The following is a 21,112-nucleotide window of genomic DNA, read 5'->3' as shown; positions in this document are numbered from 1 at the left end:
ATACATGTATTAGAAGTCAGGGAAGATCCTCTTGATCCATCCCATCAATTTCCCAGGAGCAATTGGGATAATTTAAATCTTCATCTAACTATTCTCCTTCAATTGTAATTGGTGCCACCTATTTTTAAAGTAGCCTATTCTTGTAATATTAACATTATTTTGATAATTTATTGCGACCCCATTGCCAAAAACAGGCACATGGGCGCCATAAATAAAGCAGTCTGATAATTGCTTAAACAAAACTGGGCCCCATGGACCAGCAATAAACTGTCATTAAGGTTAGGCTGGAGAAGCACCTGCAGTTTCTCTGGATAACCTCTTTTATTTCTCTGTGTACACTACTGCTCATTTCAGAAAATGACAGTTTTGAAAGATATCAGCAATTTGTTGAAACAAAGAATAAGAAAAACATGATCTTGGCGGTATAATTTACTTTTACATTTTGAATTAAAAAATAGAAAATATATGTTGATGAAAAAAATTATCATATGAAAACCACAAGATTTCTACTGTAGAGCTAGAACTATTTCACAGTTTAAAAGCTTGCTCCCTTTGTGGTAACTTTTATTTGTTATTTAAATTCAAGTTAATCTTCTCTGACTTGCAATACTAAAAATTAGTACTCATGGTCTTTTGTTGTTTTCTTGCACAATTCAAATAATGTATTTTAGTGTTGCAGCCTGGCTCAGCAAATGTAAAGATTTAGGTTCTGAAAGTTGTTCATCAATAAAATGGCCTATGTACCTCATTTGCAACATGAAAGTGTTAGAAATACGAAAGAATTATATTTATTTTATAATATAAAATATAGAAAGATTAAAACTATACTTAAGGCCGGGCGTGGTGGCTCACGCTTGTAATCCCAGCACTTTGGGAGGCCGAGGCGGGCGGATCAAGAGGTCAGGAGATCGAGACCACGGTGAAACCCCATCTCTACTAAAAATACAAAAAAATTAGCCGGGCGTGGTGGCGGGTGCCTGTAGTCCCAGCTACTCGGAGAGGCTGAGGCAGGAGAATGGCGTGAACCCGGGAGGCGGAGCTTGCAGTGAGCCCAGATTGAGCCACTGCACTCCAGCCTGGGCGACAGAGCGAGATTCCGTCTCAAAAAAAAAAAAAAAAAACTATACTTAAAACCAATTTAGAACACTAAAGTAGGTATCACTTAAATGTCTTTTTCAATGTCACTGAAATCTTTGTTGCTTTTCTTTCTTAAAATTTGCCCCCAAAGTGGCCATAATAATTGATATTTTATAAAGTTGGGGAGAAAAACAAAATGAATGTCTTCCTTTTATATTTATCAAAAGGTTATTTAAATGAATTCCTCTTGAATTTGATGGAAGCATTTTTTAAATTATGTTAATTTTAACACATCAGATGCATTTTTGAATACAAATAAGACCAAATAGATCTTGAGTCAAATCTGCAAGATCTTAATTTTAACATCATAGAGACAAAGATTTTAATCTTTTGTTTTGCTGTCAAATTTCCCTCTAATTTTGGACATGACACATTTTATCTTATTCAGTTTCAATTATATATGTATAATTATATATATAATTGAATATATATGTGTACATATATACATATATATATATATGTTAGACTCATCTATGTACATGAAAATACTAGCTTTGAATGAAACAATGTCAATTGCAAACTGTTGTTCATGCTTAATATAAATTCAATTATGAACCAAAATCCTTTAAGACAAAACAGAGAACAAGGTACTCTTATAACTTTTCTACCAATAATTTGATGTTTTGGAAAAATTAGTACCATATAATTTTTCCCCAAATATTACCTTTCTTTATTAAAAATAATAGTAATAATTCTGGAGAGTTATTTACACTGTGATTTATTTATTCAATCCCTATGATTTAATATAGTGATGAAAGTGGTCTTTATATTTAAAATGTGTGTGTTCTATTGCCAGTTTTTACTGAGCACATACATTATTGGCTAATACATACTCCTTTGTAGGTGAGTGTTTAGAGAAGAAAGCCATTGCTCCATTGGCAAATTAGCACCATTGGTTGAAGGAGCCCACGGGTTTAAATTGCAGGAGGTTTGCAGGAAGCATGTGCGCTGGCAGAGCTGTGTGGTAAGGCATCTGCAATAACCGTCTACATTATGCTTCCATTTAGCTGGTGTCATCACTCTGTCACTTTCATCTATTCCGTAATTTGCACAAAAAGAAAACACACCACAACAACTCTTTAAATTCCAAAAATGTATGGTAAACTGTCAGTTTTTCTCTTCTATAAAGTTGTTTATCTCAGGATTTTACTTGGCATACAATTTCTCAATAGACGTATCCTTCCTTCTGAAATGCAAAGGAAATCCCATTGATCAATAAGGGTTGCAGTACTTATCAACATCACAACGGAGACAGCTTAATTCCTCAGATTAGCGTTTGGCTCAAATCAGCAAATGTTTTCTGAGAAATTACTATTTATACATTTAAAAGTATCCAACTTCCCTATCTTCCTCCTATCAGCTCAAAATATAAGCCAGGGCCATGTGGCTGCATCTTAATCACGTTCGAGCTGGAGAGCCATCAGTTGAAAGCCTGTCTCAGTTCATAGATATGAGAGATTGTAATATTTTAACATTTCCTCCTGCCAAGTTGCTAAGCAATAAAACTATCTTGGCACTTTCCTGCCAGTTCATCATGAAGAACTACTTTAGTTTAGCTTAGTCTCTTGATGAAACAAATGGAAGGCAGCTGCACCAAACGGCCTTTCAGAAACGTGTTGCCAAACAAATCCCCAGAACTTTCACCCCTTTGCATAGCTAATTTAGATGGCTTGAAGCAGAGAAATCCCACGTTAGTATCAGCATAGAAAATCAAGTCTTAAATATGAGTGATTAAAAATTATACAAACAATAGCTCATCCTAAGTTTTGCAGAGTGCTATTGTCCCATATTACCTTTCTCCAAGGCATACCTACGTGTGGTGATTTCTCAGCTAAAAAAAGGCACATTTTTCATACCATAAAGTCAACTTAAGTCAGAGATACTAGACAAGCTATTGGCTAAATTTGACATGTATTTCTACTTAATTTTTACTTAGCTTTTGAGAGTTTTGATTACATAAGTAATGCCAAAAGAATGCCACACAATAATTTCAAACAAGAGAGAAATGTGTACATTTACAAGTGTATAAAGTAAAAAGAGAAGTAAGTTTCCCTTCGCATTGATCCAATCCTGTATATTTGTATGTGTTTTTTCACAACTGCCTCTGTGCATGTGTATGTGTGTGTGCTTGTGGCTGCATATGTATAAACTAAGAATTTTAGTCTATAAACTTACAGCAAATATTGACACATTTCTTTATTGCTGTTACTGTTTTATTAAAATTGAATCATATCCTGAGCCCCCAACTTGCCATTACATGAACTAAGTTCTTCCCATCTCAGGAATCAGAAAATCCCAAGAATCTTTATCACAACAGAATGTTCTGGGAGAGTCCCCTTGGATTTAGGACACACAGGTCACCAAGGAAATGGCCCTGTGCAAACTCATACCACCATGTGAAGTGGACATCTGCATTCTAGTGCTATACAGACTACACCGTCTGCTTCAGAGAGTTTGAAGGTGATCTTCTCTCAGTCTGTCCTCCTCTCATTTCGGGTCCTTCACGGAGCCAACTTCTGCTCACTGTTATCCTCAGCGTGAAATCACAAAGCTTCCTTATGTAGGCGTTCTTTCTAAACTCAGATTAAATTAAAACCTTTCCTCCTAGTGGACAACAAGGCACTTTTTAATGTATCCATTATCATACTTCCCACATTTGTTTTTGCCAACTCTCTGCTTCCTTACTAAACTATGGTATCCATAAGGGTAGGATACAGTGCTCGACATTTATTCATTAATTGGACAGATACTCACTGAGCTTCTACTATGGTGAATTGATGTGCTGGATGCTGAGAATAAAACTTCTATTTGAACGGCATGATTCTCTCTCACTGTCCCTACCTTTAAGACAGATGTGAATAAAGAGGCTACACATTATTACTTAATTAGAATGATAAATGGTATACTATCTATGTGAGTAGTTGGAGCAAGTTAGTCTGGTGAGAGAGGTGAGTGTTTCAGGAAATTCTCTGAAAAAATTTGTATGTAAGTTGAGACCTGAGAAGTAAACACAACTTCATTAGGAGAGAAGAGCGTCCTTAGTTCTTTAGTGAGACTGGAAGGTGTGTGGAGTAAAAGCCTTAGAGAGGAGGAGGTGGTGGACACACACTCTGAAAGAAGAAGTATTCTAAAGCCAGGCTGGCCAGCAAGGATTTTATATTACTGAATCTTTTGGGGTTTTTTCCATGAGAATACTGTGAAGCCATAAGCAAGGCAGCAATATGAGTAGATCTGCAATTAGAAGATGATGGTGGACTTGGCCAAGATGGTGAAAACAAACAGAATAGAATTGAAAAATATTTTGGAGTTAGAAATAGGAGAATTTAGCGATTCACTGATTGTGGGTCTGAGGCAAAGAAGATAAAAGTTAAAAAATATAAGAGGAAAAGCAATAGTTAACACTCATAATGCACTTGCTAGGTACTAATCATTAAGTTTCTCACATGTATTAGTACATTTAATTTGCACAATAACCATAAGAAGTAGGTGCTATTATTACTCAAACATCATAGATGAGGAAAGTAAATCAAAGGGTTAATAAATAACTTGCCCAAAGTTGTACGGCCATAGGGTAGTTTGGTTCCAGAATCTATTACTTACACATTACTCTTTGGCTTTTGGAATGAGAAACTGAGGATGGCGTTGCCATAAACTGGAACAGGGAACATTGGAGAAGCAGTGAATCTGGGTTAAGGCACAAGATGATTTTTGAACAGGTTGAATTTAAGGTGTCTCTGAGATAGGCAACTAGAGATGACAGGTCTGGCATTCTAAAGTTGAATGTAAACAGAAGATATCATTTTGGGACTTACCAAAGTAGAGATGATAGTGAAATCCATGAGATGCATGAAAGCATTCAGGATTACAGTATAGAGTAAAACAAGAAAGCCTATATGAAGTAGAGGAAGGGGTATTGGCCTCATTGTCTAGGGAGGAACTGCTAGGGTAGTAGAACAATGGGATTATGCTGTCACAAAAACCAAAGGAAAAACATAATTTCTTAAATCATGGTCTGTCACTGAATCTGGTTATAAAATCTTATCTTGCACTAGAAGGATCTGTAGCTTTTCCAGCTGAGAATGGGGTTCAGGATACTGAATCAACACAAGAAAAGAGAGAAACTGGGGATGAAGAAAACTCAGCTCAATTTCCTATAGGAAGGAGAGATTTTGACAGTGAGTAGTTTTTCAAAATTCAATTCTTACATCCTACCATTAAACAGAACTCTGAGTTTAAGCAAATTTGGATGCAATCATAACAAAATCAAATAAGACCATGGCTCACTTACACCTGCCAAAAATGTGGGATTAAAAAGCGTTTAATTAGTTCTTATCATTTTGGTTTACACAGAATTAGTCATACTAGATCCATTCTTTTTTTTTCTTAATGAATTTTGTGTGATAATTATAGTCCTTTAAACAATTTAAACTTTCTTCTTCCTTCAGCACTCAGATGTATGCTGGGAAGAGTCTACCGATCTTGTTGGCAAGTCTGATTCTTTTTTTGATATGGACCCGTTGGTCCATATCATCTTTTCAGAAGAAAAGAAAAGCATTTAATTGCCAATGGGAGGAGAAGCCCATAATGTTACTATAACTTGGGTATTATGTTAAATGTCTGTTTTAAAAGAAAGTAGCATTAAGATAGATCAGTAACCAAAATGATAGGCTTTTTCTGTGCATTAAACTTTGTGAAAATTCTGCATAATTATGACTTACTAGTATTTTTGAACAATGCTTAACATACTAACCTTACATACACTCTAGCCCAAAATAAGGCATCATAATTTACACCTTAATCTCTCAAAAATTAAGCATGTCTTTGGTGAATGGTTTTATATATATATAAACCTAAAGCATATAAGACAAAAATTTATGTTTGGAGCCTGTGTTCTGTAAAGAGAAGGTTGGTTTGTCTTTTAGCTATTGTATTTGGAGTGGAACTATAAAACAAATGTATAATATTATTTTTTTTTTTGAGATGGAGTCTTGCTCTATTGCCCAGGCTGGAGTGCAATGGCATGATCTCAGCTCACTGAAACCTCCGCCTCCCGGGTTCAAGCAATTCCCTGCCTCAGCCTCCTGAGTAGCTGGGATTACAGGTGCCCACCACCATGCCTAGCTAGTTTTTGCATTTTTAGTATAGGCAAGGTTTCACCGTCTTGGTCAGGTTGGTCTTGAACTCCTTACCTCGTGATCCACCTGCCTCGGCTTCCCAAAGTGCTGAGATTACAGGCGTGCACCACTGAGCCTGGCCTATATTCTTGTTTATCAATTCAAAAATGCTCTGCCCTGTTTTTGACTCTTTAAAAATAACTTAGATACAAATTTATAGTAGAAGAAAAATAAACTTTCAGATAAGAGATGTTCTCCAGAATCAAAGAACTACCTGGTATGTGAGAAATAGTGTCAGTGTCCTAATGCATATTGTGACTGTTTGCATATACTTCCGTTTGTAAAAATATCAGTTTCACTTTTCAGAGGATTTGTAAGAAACATTTAAATTTTCATTGAAATAAATGACAAGTCATACTGTCACTTAAAAAAAAAAAAAAAGACCTTTGTCAAGGAGAGTGCAGTCAACCAGTAAATTGCAGGTTCTCAGAATGTTTATTGACGTACTGATTATTCATTCTGTTATACTCTAACATCTGTATATTTTTACCAGTATTCTCAGACCACTTCTACCAAAACATAAATCTGTGATTGTGATCTCTGAAATTCAGTCCTTTTATCTACTCAAGTAACTGCAAATTTTAGAAAATAATTTTCCCTAGAAATATAAGTTGTTCTTTTCTTAATTTATCCACTAACTGTTAAGAAATATAATTAGCTTCTAAGATTTGAAAAACAGTAAATTTTAAAAATCATATCTATTGGTTAAAGTTTAAAATACTTCCAGGAAATAAGCAGAATTGAGTTAATGTTAATTTTATCCAACTAATACTTGAAAAGGATCATTGATTTATATTACTGCCAGGTTAAACCATTTTAATTAATGTATTACTAATCATAACAGTGTTAGTTACAATTTTGTCTTCAAGTACAATAAAGACACATAGATTTGAACTCTTTTGATTATTTTTGGCCTTTTGGTCAATGCCTCATAGTCAAAATTTTAATTAAGATTTTGCACTAAAAGTAAAAGAAAATTGGGATAAAAATGTGCAGTGTGTTTTATTCATTATGTGGCGGCATCTTTCGTATATCCAAGTTTAACACTGGACCTCTACCTGCTTAGATTAACTGATAAGAATTTTATAAGCATTTCTTACCATCTTGTTATAAACCAAAAATGGCAATCTTTCCACATTTTGATGTAATAATTTTGAGCTTATTACAAAGTAAAATAAAAAATTAAAAACAAATATTACCTTATAAGAATTCAAATGGTATGTATTGAATATTAATTAAATTACTGTTATTAATATTACATGAAATATACATGTTGTAAAATTTTAAATTACTATCTGGTTAAATAGAGTATATATATTCCCTAGAGTCATATCAGATTATGGCAATGTTGTAGAATATAACTGAATGCCCAGATGGAGGAACTTGCTTATATTATAAAAAGGGGACTACAATCCTAGAGTTGGACTCAAGCACAAGCATTTCTCATTATTTTGCAGAGGAAGACACTAAGGTTTTCAGAAATTAAATTGCTTTTTGGAAAAGGTGGGAGATTCTGGGAACATAGAAACTTGAATCCAGTTTTCTTCAACTCTACGTCAAGACAGTTGCATTGTGTGAGAAAATAGCTATGGCCATTTGTGATAAAATCACATATATGCAATTATGTGAAACTAATTGTTTATATGTATCTGTGTATGTATGCATGTACAATATATAAAACTATCAATATTTATCAAAGTCCGTACAGCTGCTAGCAATGAGGGGGATCTAGGATTCTATCACATGATACCTTTTTATGAGGCCTTTGTTCTTTCCAGTACATTTGTCAGCTTGTTCATGAAAGAGATTCTTAATTATTTACTGAAATATCACAAAAGTGATGGTGAGCAAGGTTGCCAAGTTGACCCTGATAGGTCCTTGACAAATTCATACTGACTCTCCACAAGTAAAAATCTAAGGCAGTTTTTCCCATTGTGATGCTTTTGTCTACAATCTTAATTGTTAACTCTTCCAAAGAATAAACACACAATATATCAATTTTTTTAACCCATTTAGGTAGAAATATGGGTAAAGAGAAAGGAAGAAAGCAAGGTTAATGGTGGGCAGTGGCTAAATGAACAGGAGAAGATTCAGTTAAGTATTTCATCTCCAAAATGGTATAAACTGTGGCAGAATGTATTTTGTTGAATCAATAGTTTCAAGACAGACACACAGTAGAGACACCGAAGGTACAAAATAGAGCACTGATGAAGGAGTGAATTATCATCTTCACAGATGAGTTGCGAAAGAGAAGGTCTAAGTATTGAGATGTTTATACAGAAATTTCTGAAGCACAACACAGCTCAGAAATTCAATCTGAATATATTCCAATTCAGTGCCTTGCAATAGATACATAATGATTGCCTATCTTTCCATCATACAAAACAATGCATATCATTTAAACATTTTTCTAGCATGAAAATGTGCCTGGGTTATGCAATATACACTTTACCAAAATATGATTCTGGTGGCTGCAAGCACTTAATTGTAATGACCTGCAAAACGAGCAACATTTCTAACTCCAAAATTCTAATCAATATTATTTAATGAGGTGTGTGACAACTTACAACGCTTTTAAATACTCTTAGTGGCCATCATAATACAAATTCTCCCATATACGGTATATTTAATTTTAATCCTTGCAATAATATAAATGAAATACATCTAAAACACCTGATAGTAAGCACTCAAGTAAAAGTTCCCATAACATGGCCTTAAAAAAGGTTAATCTTTTAATAATGGGGTCATGAAAACATTTTTATTATAGATATTTTAATGTTCCTCCTTGTATCAATCAGGATTAAATTTTCAAATGTTCATACCATTTAACAACAGACTGAATAAATAACAAAGTTGTTAACACAACATGAATAAATATCTTGTATAATTTAAAAATAGAAGATAGAAAAAATAACTTGGTAACAAGAATGTGTTTAAAATATTTTATGGCCTCTATCCCATATGTTATTCCATTTTTCTCATAACTGTAGACCTTTAGCTACCAGACAGAGGGAAGGGACATTGTACACTAGTTACCTAGAAAACAAATCATTTATAGGTCTTATTTTTTTGAAAAGGAGATATCTTTTAATTCAACTAAAATGTGAAACATTGGAAGTGTCCCCCTATCAAGGCTTATTTTTACTATTGCTTAATATAGATGAAGAAAAAATAAATCATATACTAAACTCAGGAAGCTTGGGTTTTCTCTTAAAGTAAGCCATGCTGTGATTGTTCCATCTAAACAGTCATATCAACTTTACTTTGTATCATATGATAACAACAGCCTCCTGAATAACTATGTATTGTCTATTTCCACCTGCTAAACAAGACAAGACCACATGAAATAGGATCAGCTTAGCCATAACCTTCAGGAAGCTTCAGACATATTGTTTATTGCAAATGGACATGTATTATAAATGTATATACAGACACATCTTTGTGATACTACTTCCTGAAGTATGTTCTTACAGAAATTTAACTTTGTTCATCCAATCAGATTTCCAAAAGTTTATCTACTGTTACAATTAATATCTTATTCTCCGACTCTTTGTTATTCTCATTCTGTACTTACTTTGCTTTCATTAAAGACCTTTTAGCAAAATTAATTTCCAGGACCATTTTCTTAGTGAACTAATGCCATTTGATGAACAATGGCCATTTTCGTTTTTATCTCAAGGATCACATTGGGCATTTGTCTCTGACTTTTTACTCAGTTTATAATGCATTCTGGTTCCCTTTGGAGGATGTTCGTTCTTTTTTTCTCTGCCTGCTCCCAACATTAAAATCCAAGGTAAACTCTTAAGTGGAGTTGACAGAAATCACCTTTTTTCTATAAAGAACAATTGGAATCCACTGGATTTTCCCTATCAAGAAAAAAGAAAATATTTTCTCCAAGAGTAGGTATTGGTAATTAATTAATCCCTAATCTTTTTGAAAAGTATCTGTATTAGTCCATTTTCATGCCGCTGATAAAGTCATACCTGAGACTGGGTAATTTATCTTTAAAAAAAAAAAAGAAAGTGGTTAATGGACTCATAGTTCCACGTGGCTGGGGAGGCCTCACAATCATGGCGAAAGGCAAAAGGCACATCTTACATGGTGGCAGGCAAAGGGAATGAGAGTCAAGAGAAAGGGGAAACCTCTTATAAAATCATCAGATCTCCTGAAACTTATTCACTACCACAAGAACAGTATGGGGAAAACTGCCCACATAATTCAATTATCTCCCACCAGTTCCCTCCCACAAGATGGGGAATTATGGGAGCTACAATTCGAGATGAGATTTGGGTGGGGACACAGCCAAACTGTATCGTTATCAGATATCGTATTCATCTGGTAGTGGTCAGGACATCTGTGCACAACCTCAGAGTTGGCTGATTTTTGCTTTTCCATCCTTACTATCTCACACCAGTGGTTTCCATCCTAAAGTACACAAATCATGTTATTTTTCTGATCTTTGATTTCCTAAGCAGTATACCAGCTACTTTAGGACTGTTTTCCTGTACAGTGCCCCTTTTCTTCACGACCACCTACAAATCTATTAAGTACTTAAAGACTTTTTTCCTGTAATGGGGATTTTGATGCTTGTTTGTTCTTTCTATGCCAACTTCATACACCTCTGAGTCTCATCCATATGTCCCGACTGCTACCTCTAAAACTAAAAGCTACCATTTATTAAGTATTTACTGCATTTCCAGAATCACTCTAAGTACTTTGTCTACATTGTCTCACGTAATCTTCACAGTTTTCTGAGTTGTGTATTATATGTGGCTACTGTCCACATTCCTTCACTAAGTTATCATGGATTTTAGTTTATTTTAATTAAATGAGCAATGAAGATTTTGAGAAGGAACTAGTATCACACAGCAGAGGTAGGAATGCATTTGAAGATATCTATATTAATTTTCTAAGGCTGCCATAGCAAATTTGCACAAGCTTGGCATCTTAAAATAACAGAAATTGATTTTTTTTTACAGTTCAGAAGGCCAGAAATCTGTTTTCTCACAGTTCAGGCCAGAAGTTAGAAAGCAGAAGAGTTGGTTCCTTCTGGAGTGTCTTAGGAAAAACCTGTCCTATTTCTCTTTCCTAGCTTCTGGTGGTTCCTGTCCCTCTGTGGCATTCCTTGATTTCTTGATTAGTTGCATCAATCCAGTCTCCAACTCTGTCATTGAATGGCCTTCTTTCTTGTATAACTCCCCTGCATCTTTGTATTCAAATACCCCTCTCCCTTCTCTTTTAAAGATACTAACCACTGGCTGGGCATGGTGGCTCATGCCTGTAATCCCAGCACTTTGGGAGGCCGAGGCATGTGGAACACAAGGTCAGGAGTTCAAGACCAACCTGGCCAACATGGTGAAACCCCGTCTCACTAAAAATACAAAAATTAGCTGAGCATGGTGGTGCGCACCTGTAATCCCAGCTACTGGGGAGGCTGAGGCAGGAGAATGGCTTGAACCCAGGAGGTAGAGGTTGCAGTGAGCTGAGATCGTGTCACTGCACTCCAGCCTGGGTGAAAAGCAAGACTCCGTCTCAAAAAATAAATAAATAAAAGATACTAATCATTGGATTTAGGTCCCACCTTAACTGAGTAGGACTTCATTTTAACTTGATTACATCTCAAAAGACCCTATTTCTAAAAAGGGTCACATTCGTAAGTACCAAGGATTAGAATGTGAACATATATTCTTGAGGGACACAAGTCTACCCACTAAAATGTCTAATTCCAAATTGCATGCTCAATTATACATTATACAGCACTAAACTACATCCTACTACTTTACTGGGTGACTCTCTTTTAAAGGCCTGCCATGGTCTCAACCATAATGCTTCAATTTATTTTACTTGAGTTGTCCTATATGTTTTTCTAGACCCAATCTCAAGCCATCCTTAGCAAGAATTTTAGGAAAATCTCCCATATTGTATAAGTACTCAGTTAATGCAGAATAAGCAATGCTTTCCCTGACTAGTTCTATTCTGTTTCTTCTGCTTCCTGAACCTCTAGAAAGATCTCACTTGAGTTTCAGTAGAGTCTCCGTACATCTTACATGAATGATCTAATCTCCAACCTCAACAGACTTCAAGTCAGCAATAAGTGAACAGAAAAACTTTGCCTCATGTTTAAAATATTTCACTTGCCTTGGCCTCCCAAAGTGTTGGGATTATAGGCCTGAGCCACCACGCCCGGGTGGATCACAAGGTCATGGGTTCAAGACCAGCCTGGCCAAGATGGTCAAACCCCGTCTCTGCTAAAAATACAAAAATTAGCCAGGCATGGTGGCAGGTGCCTGTAATTCCAGCTACTCGGGAGGCTGAGGCAGAGAATTGCTTGAGCCTGGGAGGCGGAGGTTGCAATGAGGCAACATCACGTGACTGCACTCCAGCCCAGGTGACAAAGCGAGACTCCATTTCAAAAAATAATAATAATATAAAATAGTTCACTCATAAATGAATTTATTCAATAAGTATTTCATTCAAGTACATACACATTAGTACATGGTTCCAATGATCTTTGATTTAAAACCTTGGAAATAGCTTTAATTATATATTATATTTACATTGACATCCACTCAGGTATGAATATTCTCTATAAAATTTTTGGTTTTTCCCTTTCCATTCTTTTGTGAAACGTTTGGCTTCCTTGTCTGCTAACACTTTTTAATATGACAATTATCGTTAATTATTCACAAAGTGAGTTAATATTTGCTACATATTAAATGTCTAATTTGTTTCACTATTTTAAATGTACTGTACCTGCCTTTTGAAAAGAATGCAAAGCCCTCAAAGTCAAGTGCATAATATAATATCTTTATGGTTTTGCAGCCTACTATTCATTCAGTACTCAATAACTAGCAATGAACAGCAAATGTAATTATATATGTATATATATAGAGAGAAGATTTATGTATATATAGAACATAAGTATATATATATAGAACACACACACACACACATATATATATATATATATGAAACATAAGAATTTATGTATAGTTATGCTGAATATTTGGCTATCAGATAAAACTGTAGCTTTATAAATACCTAAGAACAGAAAAAGTGAGATTGCTCCTAGATCTGGGGTGGCCAAAAGAAATGGAATCAGATGTTTTTGTTAATAGGTAATGCCCCAAATCTTATCAGTCATAAGCACTGGGGCAGATAGAGCTGTGCTTAGATATTCTAATATGGTATACCTTTACTAGTACCTTGGTTAGAAAAAAAGATATCCCCTCTAGGTGGACAAATCAGAAAAACAGACCAGTTCTTAATAGGTCAAGCTTAAGAGCACATGGCTTGGTGATGGTGGCAGAGAAGGAATTTTAGACTCTCCGGCTCCCTCCACAAGGCACTACTGTGCAGCACACACATTGCACAACCTCACGGAGTAGTCTTGGCCTAGCTGAGGGGATAAAAAGAATTGTTTAGTTAAGAAATGAGATTTAGCAGCTTACATAAATCCTTAAGGTGTTTTAAGCACTTTTTGTACATCAGTGCCTTACATTAATTAATCCATTTAATTCTTCTACATGCCATGAGTCTATCCACACCCATTTTACTCATGTGGAAACCAAGGCACAGGGAGGTTAATGGCTTGTCCAAGGTCACACAGCCTTCGAGTGGTAGATTCTGGATTCAAATACATGCAGCCTGATACTGAAACTGTGTTCATGAACACTTTACTGCCTTTAAACTGATGAAATTAGAATAAATGTAAATTCCTGGGACTAACTATTAAAAAAGTGTAATAAGCTGTAAGAAGGAGGCATTATTAAGTGAAGGAACTCACTTTGGGAAATACCAGCTTAGAACTGAATAGGCTTATGATAGTATTTATAAACAATCAAAGGATCAAGTTGATAAGCCATTCTATGACTTGTAGATAAATATCTTATCAGTTTTTGTACCAGGCTGAAATCCTTTCTCAAGAGATTAAATCACCATAGGGGTTAACTCTTTGTTTTGTGTGCAATTTTTCCACTGCCAATAATTTTGTTCTCTGAGCAGTGAAACAAGTAATTCCCAAATTAAGAGCATGTTAGGACTATAGGTCCTCATTTTCCTAACTGCAAAGAAAATTATTTTAAAAGTAATTTTCCCCTCAGAAGCAATTCCAAGACTGAAGATTAAATATACAGAGAAGCAATGATTCGGGCTTTAAAAAAAAAAAATAGCTTTTTAAAGGAGTATAAGTGAAAACAGTTAAGTCAATATATTTAATTACTAAGATTTTATTGTATCTTTTACTCACATAAAAAGACGAAAATAAAACGTTTCTGGTTTTCACAGTAACTGATCTGATAATGTCAACTTTTGAAAACAGATAGTTATGACTCAAGGCTTTGAGAATGTAAAGAGACCACCGTCACATGTTGAGAAATGGTACGATTTCATGTTATCAGTGCAGTTCCGTTCTCAGAGGGAAAGGTAAGCACATAGCTAACTCCAGCTCCAAGCTGCTATTTCATGATAACAGCTCACAGAGCTGTGGGCCTGCTGAGTCTTTCCCATCTCGTTCTGGAATTCCTCTATAGCCCATCTGTACTACCAGGAGACTGGATCCTCAAATTAGACACTTGGTCTCATGAAGCCACTGCTGGGCTCCAGAGAGAAGGAAAAACTAAGACGTTTTAAAACCCCCACCCTCCTTGGTTTACCTTCATCATTAAAAAACAACAATGACAACAACAACGACAAAAAAAACTAAAACGACTTATTATTTATTAATTATGTTGTGGCAGACAATATGCTGAACATTAGGCATAATTAAATTCTTTTTAAAAAATGGTAGTTTATCTCTGTTTTATAGAAGTGTGAAACTGTCAGGAAGACAGATGAAATGATCTGCCTGAGGCCGTATCATCAAACAAAAAATTCATATTCACCTTTCTGGAATTCTTAGGATAATGATTACATGTGTTCAATTGTTAAAAATTGGCAGATAAAATTTTATGTATTTACCACGTACAACATGAAATTTTGAAATATGTATACATTCTGGAATGACTATATCCAGCTAATTAACATAGGTATTGTCTCACATAGTTACTTTTGTGGTGAGAACAGTTAATATCCACTCTCAACATTTTCCAAGAATACAATATATTACTAACTATACTCACCATGTTGTAAAACAGATCTCTTGAAGTATTCCTCCTATATAATTGAAATTTTGTATCCTTGGACAAACGTCTCCTCACCCTACTCACTCCTCAAAACATCCCTACCCTTGGAAACCACCATTCTCCTCTCTCTACTTCTAGGATATCAGCTTTCAAGAGTGAGATCTTGTGGCATTTGTCTCTCTGTTCCTAGCTTATTTCACTTAACGTAACGTCCTCTAGGTTCATCCACGTGCAAACCCCTAGGTTCATGTCCTTTTTTAAGGTTTAATAGTGTTCTATTGTGTACATATGCCACAATTTATTTACCCATCCACTTCTTGATGGATGCTTCAGTTGTTTCTGTACCTGAGCTATTGAGGACGATGCTCCAGTGAACATTGGAGCACAGATATTTTTACAGGGTGGTGATTTATTTTTCTTTGGATATATATACCCAGAAGAGAAAGTGCTGGGTCATATGATAGTTCTTTTCTTTTCTTTTTTTCTTTTTCTTTTTTTTTTTTTAAGAAACCTCCATACTGTTTTCCACAGTGACTGTACCAATCTATATTCCCAAATTAAACTTCAACGTGCAGATGAATTACCTAAAATTCTTTATAAATTGCAAATGCTGGTTTAGAAGGTGTGCTGATTTTGATGCATTTTTAAGACCCCCCTCCCATCCCGTGTGATGTTCCTACTCCACTCACTGATTTCCCATGTATTATCTAGGGTCTTAACCACATTGCTTGTTTTTCTATCAGAATTTGGAACTGGGTCACCCATGCTCTGAGGCTCTATGAAACCCTGAAGGGAGAGGTAAACATATAAGCTCTGCAATCCAACTGCTTGGTTTTATATTTTGGATTTGAAACTTTGTAACCTTTTTCACCCAGAGGAAATTCCTTAAACTCTGTAAGCCTCAGTCTCTTTATCTGTAAAGTGGGAGTTACAGTAGTATTATCTCGCACTGTATTTTTAAAGAGCAAATGAGAAACTTGATGTAAATAGGAACCTAATGCCTGGTACATTGTGAATGTTCAATATATATATTCATGAATATTTTTAATTAAAACATGTTCATTGCAACATTATTCACAGAGGCCAAGATATGGAATCAACCTAAATGTCAGCCAACAGATGAACGGATAAAGAAAAGGTTAGATATATACATATATGTGTGTATATATATATATATACACACACACACACAAACCTATATGTGTATATATGTGTATATATGTATATATATGTGTATATATGTATATATATGTGTATATATGTATATATACACACATACATACACAGATATATATGTATATATGTGTGTATATATGTGTGTGTGTATATATGTGTGTGTGTGTGTATATATATATATATATATATATATATGTGGAATATATATTCTCACTTATATGTGGAATCCAAAGTTGAATTTATAGAAGCAGAAAGTAGAATGGTGGTTACCAGGAACTGGGGTTAGGGGAAATGGAGAGATGTTGGTCAAGGGATAGAAATTTTCAATTATGCAGAAAAAGTAATTTCTGGAGATCTAACGTAGAGCATGGTGACTATAGTTAGTAATACTATATTGTATAATTGAAATCAGCTTAGCGAGTAGGTCTTAAATGTTCTCACTACAGAAAAAGATAATTATGAGAGGTGATGTATATGTTAACTAGCTTGATTGTGGTAATCATTTCATAATGTATACATATATCAAAACATCACAGTGATGTACCCTAAAACCTAAAGTATAACAATTAAAAAAAAAAACAAAAAAAAATCACAGTGTACAGCATACATAAATATATTCAATTTTTTTGTCATTACACCTCATTAAAGCTGAACAGAAAAGCATCACTGATAAATTTCTAAAATAATAATAATAATTGGCCAGACAAGATGGCTCATGCCTGTAACCTCAGCACTTTGGGAGGCTGAGGTGGCAGGATTACGGGTCAAGGGTTCGAGACCAGCCTGACTAACATGGTGAAACCCTGTCTCTATTAAAAATACAAAAATTAGCTGGGTGTGGTAGTGCGTGCCTGCAATCCTAGCTACTCAGGAGGCTGAGGCAGGAGAATCGCTTGAACCCGGGAGGCAGAGGTTGCAGTGAGCCAAGATCATGCCACTGCACTCCAGCCTGGGCGACAGAGCAAGACTCCATCTCAAAAATAATAATAATATCAAAAATAAAATAAAAATTGCTTAGAAATTTCAAAATACAATACCTTACATTGAACTTCCTTAATCCACAGAGCACTGTATTTTTCTGTCTATTGCATTGTCACAAACTTAGCCATTTAACACAGATTTATTATTGCACAATTTCTGTTGGTCGGGAGCCTGCCACATTTTGGCCAAGTCTTCTTCTCAGGGTCTCATAAGGCTATCAGAGTGCTGGCCAACTGCACCCTCATCTGGAGGCCTGACTGCAAAAAGATCGGCTTAAAGGCCCCTCAGAGTGTTGGCAGCATTTGTTTCCTTGTGATTGTAAGATGGAGGTCCCTCTTGCCTCACTATCAGTCAGCTGGGAGTGACCTCACCTCCTCCAGGCTGCTATCAGGTTATGCCACAGGCCCCTTCCGTTTCTGTAATAAAGAACTGCCCTCATATTGAATCCATATCACACCTCAGATTTCTCTGGTTTCCCTTCTGCTTTCAACTAGACAAACTCTCTGCTTATAGAAAGGCTCATGTGATTAAATTGTGCTCTATTTTAAGGTCAAGTGTGCTATGTAACATGACCAAATAATGAGAGTAAAATCTATTATAGTGACATTCCCTGGAATTATGCAGGAGGGAAACTACTGCTGGAGGGGTAATCTTTGGGGCCAACTTAGACTATTGATTATTCCATGTTCAAGGAGAGCTGGCATATAATCGGAGAGCTAAGAACCATCAGTATCTCAACATCTAAAAAAATAAAAATTGTAATTGTATTTAAAATGTTAGGAAACATAGTTAGAAATTTAGGGTTTTAAGCAGATATAAAGATCTGTTAATCATGCTACCACGTAATTACAATATTAGATAAAGAAGAACAATTAAGCCTAGTCTATATGTTAGAGAAATATAGTAATTTTTTCTGGAATAATTTATTATGTGCAGGCTTTGGGTTATTGGAATAGATCATTGAACATAATATGTTTTAAAGTACTTAAATATTTTATACAGTTATTTTTATACAGAACAAATAGTTGATATTGAATCAGAAATACTGCATTAGCATAAGTCATATGTTTAAGGAAATATATTCCTAAACAATAGGAAGAAACACAGGCAACACTGATGTAAAAAAGATTTACAGACATGAGCTGCATGCACTTGGTTTATGGACTAGAATTCTATGCCTTCTAGAAGCAGAAAATATGCAACGACTCATTCTGCCTTATGGGCATTTCAGAGCTTTTAATCTAATAAAACCTATATGTCAGCCAGTAGCATGTCAGGGTCTCATTACTCTGCTTCCTTAGAGCCTGATATGGGAGGTTAAGTCCCTGCACAAATGTACCCCTTGGGGTTCCCTGAGGTGGAGCCGCGCAGGTTTGCATCTTTGCTTATTGATATATAAAAAAAAGACAACATTAAATGTTCTATTCCTGTTTTCACTTATGCGTTCACTAAGAATGATGAAAGCGGGAACTGTGTGGCATGGCCTAGGAATTGTGCATGAGCACACTCTTTATTTTACATATCTCATCAGAAGTCAGTTTCTAACCTTCTTCTGTCTGTAGACAAGCATATCACCTAAGCTTTCTCAGAGATTAAAGGTATACCACCTAGCTTAAATGGCCCAGCTAATGAAAGAGAGGTACACTTAAATTGCATCTTAATGAGAAAAAATATGAAAAGGAGAATTAATAGAGATTTCTCAAATAAAATTTAATGAGCATAATTTTTATTATTGAACAATGTTTGCCTATAAAGTCTTACTCAACTTGATGAAAAAATGCTAAGATACATGTTAAGAAGTCCTCATTTTAATACTTTATAAAATGGCATATACATATACTTAAGAAAGAAAAATAATGGCGTATTTGCTGTCTTTAAATCATTGAGAAAAAAAAAAAGACTACATGTGTCATTTAATTTAGCTAAAGAAGGAAGGTGACTGAAAAATACAGTTTTTACATAAGATACTAAGTAGCTGGCTGGGTTTTGCTAATGTTCTCAAATTTGAAATCATTTTAAAAAGAACACTCCAATGAGCACCAGAGAACTGAGAAGTTTTAAAATAAAATTATAACTGCACTTAATCTCACATTGTCTCCTTAGCCTTTTGACATTTTAATTGCTGTGCCATTTTTCACTGAGATGGCAAGCATTTTTTACAAATGCATAATGTAGCCTGTGTTAATGCATATTGATTAAAGTAGATAGTGATGCAAGGATATTGGAATTTTCCCCACTGTGACCCTATTGAATGTTTCTCTCTGCTCTTTTTGTTTTCTTTATAACCAGAGGGGGAGGAAAGCATGTATTTTCCAACAAGTCTCTATGCTATCTGAACTCTAGTATTAATAGGTGAAAAATGACATGTTTAACAGAAGAAAGACGAGAAAGCATCTACATCACAAACTTGTAAGTCTTTCATTTCTGCATTGAAGACACTATAGGAAAATCAATAACTTCCTTTGAGTCTAGTGATCTAGCTGCTTACAAGAAATTTACATCTCCCTGACAGGCAGTTTGTAAGGTCTGGTTCACCTGGGTCACAGGAGTACACATAATTTGCATCTTGAGCAATTTCTCTCTTTCCTTCTACCTGTTCCATGAGGAAAGAAGATTGAACCTGGTCATAAAGAGAATTTCATTACGTCTCAGCTGAGAAGAGTAATTTTGTAGGTGTTCTTGGAGTGCAAGAGTATCATATAATGATAATATTTTCTCATAGCTCTTCAGACCTATGCACACACGAGGAAATGAAAGTAACATACACCCAGGCACATTAGAAGCTTCTGAGCTGTCATTCACCAAATGAAATGTAAGTGTTCCATCAAAGTCATTTGGAAATAAGATCTCAAGATGGATATCCAGATTCTTTGCTAACAAAAATATACAAGAAAATAGACATTTAGCTTGCCTCTCATAAAATCTGAAAAAAATTCCCCTTCTATTTTATTCTGCCCTTCAAAATATACAAGATCTGAATGTCAAATAAATGTTTATATTATGATATGCTAATAATGCCTGGCATATATTTTCCTAGTTAGTTCTGTAAGCTCAGTTAAAAACAAATAAAAACCAAGGAGGCAATGCTGAAAACTTTTTGAATCAAAAATAGAATGCAACAGCATTTAATTATAATTAAGTCTTTAATATGCTTATTTAAATCTCACATACTTTTAAGTATGGGTCTATTTGCAAATTCATCTAAATAAATATTTGGCACGAAGTCTAAATCCACTTTATTCCAATGTTTTTTCTCCGGGATAAAGATTATAATGAGATTCAAATGTAATAATTTTCATCCTGTGTTCATGAAAATAATTGTCTAGGTGTAAACGAACGTATTATTACAACTCACTATGTTGTACTCATACCTAGTCGTGAGGTCCTCATATATAAAATAGAGGGAAAGTACAACTTTAAAGTGTTTTATGTATCCATTTCATATTTTTTCTCTTTGCAATTTGGGATGAATCTCCTTAGACAAATGGTTGTGTTATTAACGCACCAACATTAACCTAGAAA

At 35.0% G+C, this 21,112-nt stretch overlaps 2 protein-coding genes across 7 annotated transcripts in view; one reads left to right on the top strand and one right to left on the bottom strand.

Moving 5' to 3' along the window:
* Positions 1 to 21,112, bottom strand: part of CDH12 (cadherin 12) — a 1,055,333-nt gene that overhangs the window by 358,557 nt on the left and 675,664 nt on the right. The window contains exon 1 of one of the 5 annotated variants that reach the window (XM_055246746.2): positions 4,950 to 5,067. The exons of 3 other annotated variants lie outside the window; for them this stretch is intronic. The gene's annotated coding sequence lies outside the window, so the exon portion shown is untranslated. Of the gene's footprint in view, positions 1 to 4,737; positions 4,917 to 4,949; positions 5,068 to 21,112 lie in introns of those variants that run through there. One more of the 5 variants, XM_055246747.2, reaches the window with a different exon arrangement.
* Positions 5,020 to 8,393, top strand: LOC129465061 (pro-MCH variant). 2 transcript variants are annotated; one of them, XM_055246750.2, is made up of 2 exons: positions 5,020 to 5,312; positions 5,583 to 5,692. In XM_055246750.2, the coding sequence occupies exons 1-2, from the start codon at positions 5,102 to 5,104 to the stop codon at positions 5,630 to 5,632; spliced, it is 261 nt and encodes an 86-aa protein (XP_055102725.1). In that variant the 5' UTR covers positions 5,020 to 5,101; the 3' UTR covers positions 5,633 to 5,692. The 2 variants fall into 2 exon arrangements, 1 of the variants encoding a protein (XP_055102725.1); XR_008651854.2 differs by lacking the exon at positions 5,583 to 5,692 and adding an exon at positions 8,328 to 8,393 and having other exon boundaries at positions 5,201 to 5,312.

Source organism: Symphalangus syndactylus, chromosome 16, assembly GCF_028878055.3.
Source record: "Symphalangus syndactylus isolate Jambi chromosome 16, NHGRI_mSymSyn1-v2.1_pri, whole genome shotgun sequence".
NCBI lineage: Eukaryota > Metazoa > Chordata > Mammalia > Primates > Hylobatidae > Symphalangus > Symphalangus syndactylus.
This window is presented reverse-complemented; position numbering and strand designations above follow the sequence as displayed.

What these genes read in the sequence shown, in the direction of transcription:
- LOC129465061 (XM_055246750.2), top strand. Translation starts at nt 5,102, where the DNA reads ATGCTGTCACAAAAACCAAAGGAAAAACATAATTTCTTAAATCATGGT. An exon ending in AGGAAGGAGAGATTTTGACA is followed by an intron (nt 5,313 to 5,582) that starts GTGAGTAGTTTT and finishes TTCTTCCTTCAG; the next exon opens with CACTCAGATGTATGCTGGGA.